General features: G+C 38.6%; 1 protein-coding gene across 1 annotated transcript in view; it reads right to left on the minus strand.

Moving 5' to 3' along the window:
* Window positions 1–902: 902 nt before the first annotated feature.
* LRRTM4 (leucine rich repeat transmembrane neuronal 4) overlaps window positions 903–15,626 on the minus strand; it is a 417,468-nt gene continuing 402,744 nt past the window's right edge. Inside the window, exon 2 of the mRNA XM_032228749.1 lies at window positions 903–1,124. Within this exon, the coding sequence (XP_032084640.1) occupies window positions 903–1,124 (222 nt within the window). The remainder of the gene's footprint in view (window positions 1,125–15,626) is intronic.

The following is a 15,626-nucleotide window of genomic DNA, read 5'->3' on the forward strand; positions in this document are numbered from 1 at the left end:
CCCCTACATTTAGAAGTTCCATGTTCAAGTGTGAGCTCATATTGCATCATTAATCATCCTCCCCCTTTTAAAGAACCCCAAATGTAACAGAAGTGTCAACAATGAATCACAATGAAGATAAGAAAAAAGGAAAAGTCACCCTCCTCGTCGAAAATGTACAGCATGTGTTTTAAATGTACATGCACCCCAAGTTTTGTCAGTTATGCATCTTGGTTCTTTTACAGAATTGTCAGTGTCCGTTTGGTTCAATAAATGCCCTATTTGGAATTGGAATTTATAAGACAGATCTTGCATTCTTAGGAAATAAAGAAGTGAGAAAAAATTGATTTGGTATGTTCCAATTTGAAAAGAGGGGGAATGTTAAAGGAAACCTCTAAGACTAATAAACAATTATAAAGAAATAATACTTCATTCTGTATTTGGCAGACCCTCCCTCCCTCTCCATTCCTCCTGCACTCCAAAGTGGCATCTGTGGTTCTTTTCCGTCAGAACCGTGCAATGTAGAAAAAATCAAATATACAAACACAACTTTTAATCCACCCCTTTATCTTGCTAGAGTGAAATCTAACTTCTTCTTTTTTTCATATAAGAACTCAACAATCTTTTTGTTTGTTTATTTACACCGAGAAGTTTGTTCAACAGTTTAAAACCAAAGGACATTTTGGAATTCACCAATCCGTATGGCCAGGTCACCAGATTGAATTTCCGCAGTGTTCTGTGAGACATCTGCCATTTTGTTCTCTTTCTGTGGTTTTGGGTTGAGAACATTTTCCCACTGGAACGGTTCAAAATGTCTTCTTGCGCCTTTCGCGTCTTGAATCGAAGGGCTGTTTTTCCCTGCAGAGGGGAAAATAAGAAACCTCCCACACATTCTCCTTCATTTTCATTCAGAAGGTGATCCGTCAGTTTGGTATTCTCTCAATGTAAATAGCTGGTGCAGCAGAGCGGGCAATGGTAGCGATGAAGCTGTGATCTCGACTCAGCTCCAAGTTGGTGGTCTCAGCCTGGTCTCGGGAAATAGTATCATATCCCTTATTTACATGGAGAGGCTTATGAGCCTGGCAGTATCCGATCACTGGTTGGTCATAGCCGTAATAGGGCAAAGTCTTCATATGATGAGGGACCTGGGAAGACACATATTAGCATAATTTTAGAAGAAAGTACATATTAAATCTTAGCATCAGAAAGACAGTGTAGGTTGCAACAAGAGTGATTTGAATTATTAAAGGAAAGTCCTTTATTTACCTTGGTGATAGTTCACTAAGCAATTGCTTTTTAAGCTGTTAAAAGTCAAACATTGGTTGAATTAGATGTATAGCTTATGGATTGTTTGTCTATTCCTGCATCTTGGAATTTGAATATTGGTTTTACTCTGGGAACCCATACAGGTACTACAGGCACATTGCTACTAATAAAAACTTGCTGAAGAACAGTTATAGGAACAGTTATAGGAATGAATACTATTTAATCCACACAAGATTAAAAATAATAACAAAATAGAATAAAGAGAATAGTGTGTTTCTATGAGATATTGGGAATATAGCATTCAAATTAAATGAAAAAGTTTGGCATGAAAATAGCTTATAGAATTAGATATGCTTTCATGGGTCTCGAGATTAAATGCTGCAAGCTATGCCAGATTTCTATTTAGCTATCCATCTATCTATCCATTTGATCCCCCCTGCCATCCTATTTCCTGGATTGATTAAAAAAAAATGATAAGGCTTCCTGTGGAGTTGACATTTAGTTCACCATTTTTAAATTTTATTTAGCAGTTGAATCACATGGCTATAAGCAGCCATCATTTTCAGAGAGGGATAGCAAATTATCATTAAGTAAACTCTTAAGTTCCAAACTATCCCTTATCTCCTAAGCGATAATGCCTTTCATCAAAATTCCATGTGCAGATTGCAAGAATGAGTAAACCCCTGCTCACAATAGAATCCCTTATGCAATCAGGCTTGAAATTTTGGCCTTGGACAATCTGAAACTACTCCACCTATGGTCTGACCTAATCAAAGTACACAAAATTGTTTGCTACAATGTCCTACCTGTCAACGACTACTTTAGCTTTAACCTCAATAATACATGGGCAAATGATAGATACAAACTCAAGGTAAACTGCTCCAAACTCGACTGCAGAAAATACGACTTCAGCAACAGAGTGGTCAATGCCTGGAATGCACTACCTCAGTGGTTCCCAAACTTGGCAACTTTAAGACTTGTGGACTTCAAGTCTCAGAATTCTCCAGCTAGCTCTTCTGGCTGGAGAACTCTGGGAGTTGAAGTCCACAAGTCTTAAAGTTGCCAAGTTTGGGAACCACTGCACTACCTGATTCTGTTGTTGCATCCTCAAACCCCCACAGCTTCAACCTTAAACTTTCTACTGTGGGCCTACTGTCCCATTTATTTATACTCATTTCTTTTGTTCTTGCCCATGTTTATACTCATACCTATTGAATTGAATTGAATTGAATTTTTATTATTTGTATGCCGCCCTTCTCCGGGGAGGACTCAGGGCGGCGAACAATTCAAAAAGGGAAAAGGGGGAACATAAAACAGAATACAGATAAATTAAAATAAGCAAGAATCACGCAACCATACAAGTCGAGAGGGGAGGGAACTCATCAACCCCAGGCCTGCCGGCAAAGCCAGGTTTTGACGGCTTTTCGGAAGGCCTGGAGAGAGGTGAGGGTCCGAATCCCTGTGGGGAGTTCATTCCAGAGGGCCGGAGCTGCCACAGAGAAGGCCCTCCCCCGGGTAGTAGCCAGGTGGCATTGGCTAGTAGACGGAACCCGGAGGAGGCCAATCCTGTGTGATCTAATGGGTCTTTGGGAGGGAATTGGCAGTAGGCGGTCTCTCAAGTACTATTATCTTGTACATGTTTGACAAATTAAATTAGATAAAAATAAATAAACCAGGGGTGTCAACGGAGGTTAAATTTCAAGATAGCAGCCAAAACAATATGATTGAAACTTCCTTGTTGAAAAGAAAGGGACAGAGCTTTGATTGAATAGTTGTGGCTGACATGTTGACTTTTTTGGTGTCTCCTGTGTATGTCCCTGCTCTAATTAATAGTATAAACCAATGGGTGTTGTGTTTAGTTCAGAAATTGAGTCACCACCACTCCTTTTCATCACCCTTAAACAAAACTCAGCAGTATAGCAGATATTAACCAGATAGGCATAGTATATTGTGACTTTGTTATTTTCCTCCAAATTGGAGATAAAAGCTTCTGAATCATAACATTAAATCTAAATGTATTCTGAATTGTTGTTGCTCCATTAAATTGCATTTTCAGTAATTTTTTTCAACTTCTCTTCCGAAGTTTTTTTTTTTATCCTTTCAAACCCTATTTGTTTTCAAGAAACAAAGTGAAGACTTTCAAAACAGGGGAAACTGTTTTAAGAAAGAAAGAGGAATGTTTATCAGAGAAACAACCTCAGGCGCCAAACAGTATTGTGAATGATTCAGAGATTGTCTGTGAAAATTAGCCAAACACAAGGCGCAATCTGAAGTAGCACCAAATTTATTTTGTTTATAGCACTTATATAGCCTGCCAGCCAGCCAGCCTTCCCAGGTAGGCCAGACAGAAATATGAGCTATTTCTACCTGATTGTATTATCAGAATCTTAATAGCCTGAGAATTGGAGGGGGGGTCCTTTCTAAGGCTCTTTTTCATTTGTCTCACTATTCCTTAGGCAGCATGTCCCCCCACCCTCCATCACCTAAGATAATTCCAGCATACCATTATACTATCCATCTCACACAAGCCACATTCCAAGCTCAATACAGCAACAGTCACTGCGGAACTGAGTCCAACTGGCACACACAGTCTAAGAAAGCAGTCCAGGAGTCAAACAGACCAGGATACATGGCACAAGCACACAAGGCACAGAACGGTGCATGTTACTCCAGCAACACTCAAATTCTCAGGGCAGAGTTAAGTAGGCAATGCTAATGCAGCTCTTCATGAAAGGCCAGATTGCCTTCTTATGAGTAGTCAACTAACCAACATTGTTTGCCTCTCTCCTCTCTGCTCTACATGTCCGTGGATTAGGAGGTGTGGACTCCACCTTCTCATTGCTAACAGGCATCTTAACTTCTTCCTGTTCTTGCCTGGGGCCTCCTGGTCAACTTGCTGCAGCTGTGGCTCACCTCTATCAGCCTCAACTAGTAGCCTGTCTGATTGATCCAGCTGAGGCTGGATCACCCAGGCTAGCATTCTCCTCATCAGCTAGTATTCCTGAGCAATACTCAGTGCCACACTTTGCTCTGCAAACTCACCCTCCTCCTCTGAACTTGCATCTGGAGAGAGGTGGGGCAATCTGATGATCAAAAACAAACAACTCTCCCAACATTACCCTTAGATAAACTATTGACTACCCTTAGTAACTGCACCCTGATCCAAATGCAGCTCCAAATGCCAGATCAATTCCATTATTGACTAATCACAAGTTGTTTATGATTTTAGCTGAAAGACTGAAATAATTTTGCAAGGATTTGTTCATGATGATCAATGTGGGTTATTACTTAAAAGTAAAGGATAATGTTAGAACTGTTTGGGTATTTTGGAATATTTGGAACTAATAATGAGGAACAAGCCTCATTGATCTTTTACATGCAGAGAAGGCTTTTGACCATTTGAATTAGACTTTTTTGTTTGAGATTTGGAATATACGAATTTTGAGGAGACTTTAGAAATGAATAAGATTGATTGAAACTTCACAGAAAGCAGAAATAATTGTTAATGGAGATCTAACAAACATTGTGAGATACAGAAAAGAACAAGTCAGGGATGCTCACTCTTTGTTTCTTTTAGTTCTTGAATATTGACTAGAGGCACAAGGCTAGATGAGAAGATTGTGAGAATGAATATTAAAAGGAGACATGTAACTTAAAGAGTTTTTGTAGATGTCTTGGTGTTAGTTTTGGAAGATTTAAAGGTAACTGAGTTATTAATGGTAATTTTTTAAAAAATGGTGCATTGACAGGTTTTAAGATTAATAAACAGAAGACAAAGATGTTAAAAAATATAACAGTTCAAGATCAAAGAGAATTGAGGAATAAAATGGTTCTATTATTGAGAAGGTGGTTAAATATTTGGGTATTACTAAGACATGATGAACCGTATGTTATTTGAAAACAATTGTGTTAATACATGGAATGAAGTTTAAAAGTTACGTTAAATATAACTGTCATGTTGGGGAGAATTGTATGATGAATGTTTTACCTAGAATGTTATTTTTGTTTCAGACAATACCTGTTTTGACAACTGATGCACCATTTAACAATGGCAGAAGGATATATCTAAGATATATGGTATAAGATATAAAGGAAAGTGTGGAGGTTTAGATCTACTTGATCTGTAACAGCAAAATTTTCTAAGAAACAGATCTTTCAATTTGCCACAAAATACTTAGAGATGCTTCCTCAATTAAAGGAGCTAATACAATGATTATATAAATAAATAAATAATATTAACAGCTTATAACCTCCTTATCTTCTAGAAGCATGGGGTGATATATTGTTCTACCTCTTTAATTTACCCTCTGACTATTAAGAATCTGAGGTTTCTTCATGACAACAATTCTTAATAGGTAGTCATTGTGCTGTTTTTCCCAGATAGATATTAAATCTAATTTCAGGTGAAGCTCTTAACCTTACAGACTATTACTTAGAGAAGTAACAATCAATAAGTCCATTAGTGTGGAATGAAGAGATATAATTACTGCAGCCTTCAGGGAACTGTTGAATGCAGTAGTTATATCAAGAATGATGTTCTTGAAGGATGCTCTTAATCATAAAGATACCATCATCACTATTCTCTAAATTTTATTCTTTGGAAAGAAACAAAATATGTTTGGTAGCAAATTGATCATTGAACCATTAGTTGGTACGTCTTTATGGATTAACTCTTGGACAGGAGGACTTCATTGTTCCTAAATTTAGTTCCTAAAACTTGTTCAATGAGAATTTTAACTTCTTATTGGTCCCAATCACCTCTTTCTCTCCAACATACTGTAACTCAAGTAGAACCTTAGTCCACTAAGGCAGTGGTCTCCAACCTTGGCAACTTTAAGACCTGTGGACTTCAACTCCCAGAGTTCCTCAGCCAGCAAAGCTGGTCCACAAATCTTAAAGTTGCCAAGGTTGGAGACCACTGCACTAAGGAGCCAAAATAATATTGTGGATTTGTAGAATTTTGGTAATCTAAATAGAGATACTGTCAGGACAAATGGTTCTAGCTAACAGCAGGGCACTTACACAATATGAAATCTAGTGCACAGCACTGCATGTGTAGAACAAGTCTTGCTTTTCTGCTTTCAGTGTGTTTGCACAGAATAGGAGTGTACTGCTATACTGCTTCTTCATAGAGAAGTGTATCAGGAACAGTCACAACAGCTGTGACCAGTTTTCATCATTCTTTGCAAACAGCTAATTGCATTTGCCTTGATTTGGACTGCAGTACAGGGGCAGGTCATAGAAAGGTGACCTTCAAAATAACATGCTCTGTTCTAACAGATGGGAAGGCAATGGTGCCATTTCTTTGTTGTACGCTTGATGCTTAGGACCTGGTTGTGGGAGATGGACAATTGCTTTTTTGAGTGGGGAATATGCTCCCCTTTGCTTAAAGGAGGCAGTTATATGACTCCTGTTGAAACATTTTCTGTCCCAAAGGATCCAGAAGATCATTAGAATCAATATCTAACTCTGCATTCTGCAATAAAGTGATGGAGAAGATCACCTTCCAGTGTGATGAATGATCTATACCAGAAGCTAAATGGAGGGACCACAAATTGGCTCTTGAAGCACTCTTTTGCAGGGGTTCTGATCCTTCTGGACAGGATGCACCCCAGAAGGTGCTTGAGGGATTAGTGTTTATAACCTAGATGATGTCACTCAGGGTACCATCAGCCTTAATGCAATTTAACATCTGCATGGAACATCTATGATCATTTGGAGCTTGGAATGGGGTGTCATCAGTATACCATTCAGTGGTGGGATTCAAATTATTTTACTACTGGTTCTGTGGGTGTGGCTTTGTGGGTGTGGCTTTGTGGGCATGGCAGGGGAAGGATACTGCAAAATCCCATTTTCTCCCCACTCCTGGGTGGGGGAAGGTTATTGCAAAATCCTTATTCTCTCCCCACCCCACTAACCTGCTTTCCAGCTCCATTTTCCTGTTCAGGGCAACAAAAGAAGATCAGCTGGGAGGCTGGGAGGCAGTGGGGGCGGGGCCAGCCAATTTGCCGGTTCTCCGAACTACTCAACATTTCTGCTACCGGTTCTCCAGAACCTGTCAGAACTGGCTGAATGCTACCCTCTGATACAAAATGAACTCAGCTCTACTGCTTATCATCTAATCCCAAGAAGCTTTGAATATCGCTTAAATGTGAAATATGAAAAGAATAAGGAAGAACATTAAATTAATCAAGACAAGATGGAGATGCTGTTAATAAGGAGAATACTGGACCCAGAGACAGAAGTAAAGACTATTTGGATGATATTAGACCCTGCTAATTCTAGTCCAACCTTTTAACTAAAGTAATTTTTCCTAAAGTTTTGCAACTGATACTTGTTTATCACTAGTTACATGCATGTTGTGAAAATATCAGTGTTTCTGCTGAGGTGGATAGAGGGAGGTGACTTGGATTGCTTACAAAAGAAGTCAAATTATATATTTCAGGGAAGGATACCAAAGCTGAGAATCCTATGCTATACTTAAGTTTTCCTTTCTTAGTGAAAGATTATTGTCTTTGTGCGTGTATGCTCGTATATGGGTTTTCATTTGATCTAGCATTGTTTGCCTATTGCAAAAATAAATCTCTGTTGAATAAGAAAGATGACATGCTATTTATCACCAGACTGTAATCTTATTCATATTATCTGCATTTAGCTTCTTCCAAACAAATTATATGCCCACAACTTGTATCACATCTAATAATATCCAGTTAAATATATGGTTCATTTATTTAATGTGGTGGAACGAATGTAAGACAATTTGAAAATATTTTTTCATGTCTCTGGTAGAGAAAAGCAAAAAAAAAAAAAAAAAAAAGTATACACACATTTATCCAAACATCCAGAGGAAGCATTTCAACAGACACTATAACAATGCATTATGTTTTCTTTCAAATTCCAGTTTAATGCCAATTCTGAGGATGAAATGTTGCAAATCATTGTAAAATACTGTAATCATATGCACATTTATCTAAGAGTAGATCCTATTGATCTGAGCAACTTACTTAGAGGGGGGGGAGGGCAAAAAGAGACAGAGATCCTGTTCAAGGATTTAAGTGAACTACTATCTATTCTTTTGTACCAAGGTTAACTTTATTAACTGAGGAACTGAGTGGTTAGATTACCATTTCTGGTATTTGTTAAGAATTTTGGTCTAATTGTTTGGATTAATTAGCTCATGTTTAGATCTGAAGTTTTCACTTCTGTAGAGCTTGCTACTAAAGAGCCGAGGTGGCGCAGTGGTTAGGGTGCAGTACTGCAGACCACTTCAGCTGACTGTGATCTGCAGTTTCAGCGGTTCAAATCTCACGGCTCAAGGTTGACTCAACCTTCCATCCTTCTGGGTGGGTGAACTGAGGACCCAGACTGGGGGGCAAGTTGCTGACTCAATTTGCTAAAAAATTTGTAAACCGCTAGAGAGGGCTGAAGCCCTATTAAGCAGTATAGAAGTCTAATAATAAATAAAATAATGGTAGAAACCTTACAGTTTTGATAGTGTATGTTACAGAGAGAATGATTCAAATTGTGGGGGGGGGGGGGAGGTAAAATTATTTGCTAGAGTTGGCAACCTGTTCTGGGGCAACTTGTTGGCAACCTCTAAACCAACTAACTTGTAAACATTTGTAATGTTGGCAACCAGAAACTAAATGTTCGTAGACAAAGGCACTAGAAAATAAGTAAAGTAATTATTTGTGTTAAAAACCTTAAATTTCCTCAAAAGCTGTGGCATGCACATAAGAGCCGAGCTCTTTGAATAAGAGCCGAGGTGGCCACGTGGTTAAATGTAGCACTGCAGGTTACTTCAGCTGAGTGCAGTTCGGCAGTTCGGCTGTTCAATCTCACCGGCTCAGGGTTGACTCAGCCTTCCATCCTTCCGAGGTGGGTAAAATGAGGACCTGGATTGTTGTTGGGGGCAATATGCTGACTCCTGTAAACCGCTTAGAGAGGGCTGAAAGTCCTATGAAGCGGTATAGAAGTCTAACTGCTATTGTTATTGCTATGCACAATTTTTTTTGTAGAAAATAAGGATTATTTCAAAAGTTTTGTAACGTTCTCTTAAAAGTTGAATGCCTATAGCTCAGGGGTGTCAAACTGGTGGCCCACAGGCTGGATGCATCATACATAGGCCATACCCCCCCCAGTTCCGCAAAGGGGAAAAAAACATTGTGAAACGTCACGTGATGGCAACACGACCCTGTGAGTTTGGACACCCATGCTGTAGATGAAAAGCAAAAATAAGCTACAAGCCAAGATAATACATACAGTTCATTTTTTTTTCTTCTTTACCTATGTACTATTTTTCTAAAAGAAAGAGAGAAAAGAACCGCCTGGTTTTTTAAGACATTGTACAAAGATGGGATTAATCGAAGATAAACTCTTGTTGACTTTTCCAGGTAATGTTTCCCTTTTGGAGTGATCTTAACTTCTATCTCATGTTCCACAAATATCCTTATCACAATAGGCCACCTGTTTATCAGGTATGTAGTGGTGAATGATGTGTCAAAGTCTATCTTGCACCTTCTCAACTCCCTTTGCTTAAAAAAAAACCACAACCCTTCACGTTACACCAATGTTGTAATCAACTTGGAGATTTCTTTTGAACTTCTCTTGAACATGTTTGTGTGATGAATTTATAACTGGAGATGGGTTGCTTTTACTCGTTCCATGTCTTTCCATCATAGTGAAGTCTCCCTAACTACTCCCTAATGTTGTGACAAAGCACCATGGGATGAGCCCTCTTCTGATAACAGAACTGAAACATATTAATCTGGGATGTTGTAGATCACTGAAGAGATGCCACAATTGAAAGGCAGAATATTCAAATACAGTATTCCCAGGGGCGGACACATAATAAAGAATTGCAAGAACACCACATCTCATCCATGAAAATTTCATCAATATTCTCTTTCCTTTGAAAAATATTTGGAAAGGCAGGTCTCTTTCATCAAAATGAATGTGAACTGACAAAAAAAATGCAGGTGAATATTTCTGCATGGAATTAAAGAGAACAACCCCCAGTGCTTCTGTACAAAAAAAAGGTCATTTCTTAGTAAAACACCTCTTTTAAATGTTTGCATAGAAGAACTATCAAAATCTGAAACTGACCTGTTCTTCCTACCAGCAGCTGTAATGAAAGACCACAATGGTTACAAGTGAATTCTTCCCTACAGAAAACGTTTTACTCCAAAGAAGGACAAAGTGGTAACTGATTATGATGATGACATCAAAAACAAATGCCTAGACAATGTGTACGAAGAACAGCTAATCATCATCAGCAGGTGTATGTTTGTGTTTTATTTTTAGAGTTATAATGTACACTGAAGATGGCATTTCATTTTGTTGTACAAGGTGCAATGATAATAAAGCAAACTCACTAACTAAATGTAAAAAAGAAGAAGGAAAAGGAGGCGCGCAGTTACATGTGGCAAGGGACAGCTCCTCAAATCCAGTTTGTAATTTCTGTTGCAGAATTAAGTTCTTTTGATGTTTCTTTCCCATTGTTATCACAATGACAAAAATCTTCACTCAATGGATTGATTAAAAATGCAATAAAAATAAGGTGGACAAAACATTGGTATTTATAATTTATATCCTGCCTTTATTATTTTTACAAATAACTCAAGGCATTGAACATATCAAACACCGCCCTTCCTTCTGTTTTCCTCACCACAACCCTGTGAGGTAAGGTGGGTTGCAAGAGAGTGACTGGCCTGGGGTCATCCAGATGGCTTGTCATGGCGGTTGGTGGGACTTGAACTCATGGTCTCTTGCTTTCTAGCCTGGTGGTCTTAACCACTGCATCAAGCTCTCATTGCCTATATTCTTAAATACATGTATACTCTGCAAACGTTGCTCCCCCACCACTTCTCAAACCCGAAGATCTTGGAATCAGATTAGACTAACAGACATATATATTAATATATATTATATATATATATATATTATAATATATATATATATATATATATATATATATATAATCTATATATATATATATATATATATATATAAAATTTCCATCTTCCGTTTCTTTCAGCCTTTTCCTCTAATGTAGTATCCACTGTTGAATAGGAACCACTAAGCTAGTTGAACATAAATAATAGAAAGTACAGAGAAGTGCTTCTCTTAACTAAAATACTTAGTGTGTTCACTGTCAGAAAAACTTATAGAAGTAACAATGTTCAGTTAGCTCCTTGTAGTTTTAAAAAAAGAAAAGAAGAGAAATATGCATGATTGGGCAAATGCATTCAAAATTTCATCCTGCTGAGGAGATTTCCTTTTTTTCTCCTGGGTGGATATTGGTCTCATTAGCTCTGAGAGAGTTAGACTCTACTGGAGAGACAGTAACTCAACTGTTTCAGACAAGTCAAACAATGACTCGCAGATAAGGAAGAGAAGTCACATTCCTTCAAAGCAAAGTGTGGTGTGTGTGTTGTATCATTCATTTCACAAGAAGGAGCATCTCCTCACTCCTCTCTTCGGATAGTTCAGATAAGGCAGCATTTCTTAACCTAGGTTGCATGGAATCCAACTCCCAGAATTCCTCAGCCAGCCGTAGTAGCACATAGATGAATGAAGCATTAAGGTGTCATGTAAAGTGTCATGAACAGTTAACCAATTTCACAAACATTAGTACATTCTTAACGTTTAAAAAAATGGTGCATTAGGTTTACAAGAATAAGTTACAACATCTGAAAAATTGTTGACAATGTCCCAGTGGTGGGTTGCAGGTGGTACGCCCCGATATGGGCATACCGGAGACTGCCCGGAGCACTGGGTACCATTCCGGTATGGTGCTCGGAGGGGGCCACCCACCTGCCGAGCTCCTTACTTTAAGCCATTGACACTTCGTGCATGTGCATGCACGTATGGTCCTGCGCGATGCTCTGCCGAGCCGCTGGAACATTGGGGAGGCTTGCGGAAGTGTCACAGGCAATTACAATGCACGTGCATGCCGCATGTGTCCAGGGGGTGACGCTGGGCCCGTTCCAACCGTATCGGTTGGAACGGGATCTGGAACCCACCACTGCAATGTCCATAATCCCTTGTTTTGCTTTTATAATTCCTCTAAACAGCTTTTAAACAGTTCTATTAAATAGGTTGTGTACAAATTAAAAGGAAGGGCACAACCATATTAGAAAATAAATGATACATTTTTCTCTTTGCCTTAATCATATTCCATAGGTCTTTTGTCTATCAGAGATCAGGCAAGCAGAAAATTAATGAAGTTTCCCCAGACTTGCAGGCAAAGCATATTTTTAAACCATTATATTTATTTATTTATTTTTATTTTCCCTGTTAATAATCTGTATTAAACAAATGATTTTTTCCCCATTCCATCGGGCATGTCTCTACAGTCCTATTGATCAAGAAAGGCAAGCACAAACTCCAGGAGGAAATTAAAATAAAACATAGCAAAAGAACTATTTGCAAATTAATTCAGCATTTCAACAAAATCTCTTTTGAATTAAGCTTGACTCCTGGTAATTCTTCCTGTCAAGAATACAGATACCTTTATGTTGTTTTTGTGTGTGTGTGTCAAAAAAATCATGAGTAGGCTTTTGATAGTGCAATCAAAGCCCTATTTCTTATTAGCATGCAACACACAAAAATAGGGGAAGGGCATTAATAATGCAGTCATTGGAGCCATTTTTATTTTTTATTTTGGTCACATCTAAGACTGTAGAAATGGTTTTTCATTCTCTTCTGGTCTGTCTGTTGTATTAGGAAAGAAGGAAAATTATGACACAATTTCCCGCTGATCAAAAGATTGAGAAGCCATGGTTTCTTCTCTGCAGAAAAGTAATTTATGGCCTGCACTAAGGTGATATCATTAAAATAATGTTTTAATTGCATAATGTTGTGCTCTGATTGTGAAATTTGATTTTATTATTAAGACACAAGCCAGTTTCTTTTGTATGTCCATGTTATTCTTATAGCCTGTCATTGTTAAATCCACTTTCAAATCAGTTTGATTTTGTTCCTCGTCCAGAAAATCTTTTAATCACAGTCTATATATCTATAGAAGCAGATACTCCTAAAATTAATTTCAGGGTCCATTGTTAAAAAATATCCTTTGATATGTTAAATCTCCAAATTGTAGCTTTCTTGCAGTTCTATTTATATCAATCCAACTTTACCGGTTCATTCATTCCTCCATTTGTTTATTTTTTCCAAGGCCGAAGGGGACACTTCAAAACAAACTTCTGGATTATAGCTTCTCATCTTTTTCACTTTCTAATATGACCTTTCAGAACTACCATATTTCTCAGAAAACACAACCCGCCCCAAAATAAGCCCAACCCTAAATTTTTTGGGGGTGGGCCTAATATACCCCTACTTCAAAAATAATCTCAGGGGGATGGGCATGGCCAGCACGAGTGGTGGCGCCGGTGCAGGGAGGGGAAACTGGCTGCAGTTGCAGCCTGTTGACCCCTTGGGGCAGTGCAAATACCGCTTTTGCCCTTCTCTTTCTGGGCGCAACGCTTCTAGAGCCGAGGTAGCGCAGTGGTTAGGGTGCAGTACTGCAGGCCACTTCAGCTGACTGTTATCTGCAGTTCAGTGGTTCTAATCTCACCGGCTCAAGAATGACTCAGCCTTCCAGCCTTCCGAGGTGGGTGAAATGAGGATCCAGACTGTGGGGGTGATAAGCTGACTCTGTAAACCGCTTAGAGAGGGCTGAAAGCCATATGAAGCGGTATATAAGTCTAACTGCTAACTGCTAACTGCTGCTACTTGTTGGGCCGCTTCCCTGAAGCTGGCAGCTCCATGGCTGACTGCTTTGCTTTTTCCCTCTTTTTGGGAGGCTCGCAGGAGGCTTTTTGGTGAATGGGAGGAAAATGGGGAGGGGTATTTTCCTGCCTGTGTCATCCATTCCTCAAGCTCAGCACAGACTGAGGGAACAATGACTTTCAGGAAAATCTCCCTCTCCATTTTCCTCCCATTCACCAGGAACCCTCCATTCTGAACGCTGAAGGTTCAGAATGGAGGCAATGGTGCATCCAAGCGCATCCAGCACACTGAGTCTGCTGTGCCTCAAAAAAGGAAGACAGTCTGAAAAATAAGCCCAAGCTTATTTTCAAGTCTAAAATAAAATAAAATTCAATCTTCTATTCTGAGAAATACGGTACATGGGACCCAGAAACATTCTTGCAAATCAAATTCATGGCCAAAATTGAGGCTGGATTTGCAGCATGCCAACTTGTTCAAATATATGAAATATGTGGTGAACAGATCAATGTGATCAATAGAAACCTTCCAGGATCATCATGTTGCCTTAACCTTGCTTAGAATTAATAGTCCTAAAGCAAAATAGTCCTAAAGGAGAAGAATAAATCCGGACAGACAATCTCTGAGGAAGAGGAAAGACCTAAGCACATATAGCAGGAGGGAAATTAAAATAAATTAAATGTAAGTGAGAACATGCAAAGTGCTCTTCAAATATCTATTCTGGCAGTGCAGAAATTGAAACACCATTGTACGTCACCTGGAATTAACAGGCTGACATCCCAAGCAACTCCCTAATAAATAGGAACTTTCTATTAATGGAATCCATTGATTTTTGATCTCACAATTCCATCTGGTGCTAGTTCTGCAGCTTTTCTTTTTAACTCTCTAAATGTATAGTTAATGCAGATTTTTTTTTTTAAAAAAAAGTGTATCTAAATGCATATTTCAAAGGTTTTCAAGGATAGGAAATAGCCTATTTTATCCATTCTTTCTGCCAATATGGTGCTACGCATATGTTAAGGAAGAAAATTGCCATTATTTTTAAGTTTTAAGTAGATTGATAGATGCATGTGCATGAAGTGGGCGAGATATAAGCTGGATAAGAAAGAAGTAAAAGGCTAGGCAAAAATTCACTAAGAAAAATACGATTCACTTCCGAGGAATTATAAATATGATCAGGCTTCAGTTATTGTAATGAAGGAAAGCTAGAGCAGTCTGGGCAAGGAAAATGATGCTGTGTTGCTTTTTCGTAGCTAAACTCACTCTCTTCCCCTAATCCACGGCCTTATTTATTTATTTCGCACATTCATTCTCTAGTCCCTTATGAAAAACCAATTTCCTCAAACAGCAAAACTCCATAAACATTTTCCCCCAAGAGGAAGGAGAGGAAGACAGGGCGAAAAGTATTAGAAGAACACGATATGTTGTCCCTTTCAAAGCTGCCTAGTGATGAAGCAGAATATGACTATGCTATATTTGGAAAATGAAGTGTGGTGTGTGTGTTTGTGTGAGTGTGTGTGTGTGAGAGAGAGAGAGGAGGGAGGGAGAGAAAGAATTAACAAGAAAACAAATACACTTTAATCTCATCTTTGATCTAACTGGCTTCAATGATTCTAAATGCAAAACAATTTCCCGGTACTGCTGTTACCTTT

The sequence above is a fragment of the Thamnophis elegans genome, chromosome 13 (assembly GCF_009769535.1).
Source record: "Thamnophis elegans isolate rThaEle1 chromosome 13, rThaEle1.pri, whole genome shotgun sequence".
NCBI lineage: Eukaryota > Metazoa > Chordata > Lepidosauria > Squamata > Colubridae > Thamnophis > Thamnophis elegans.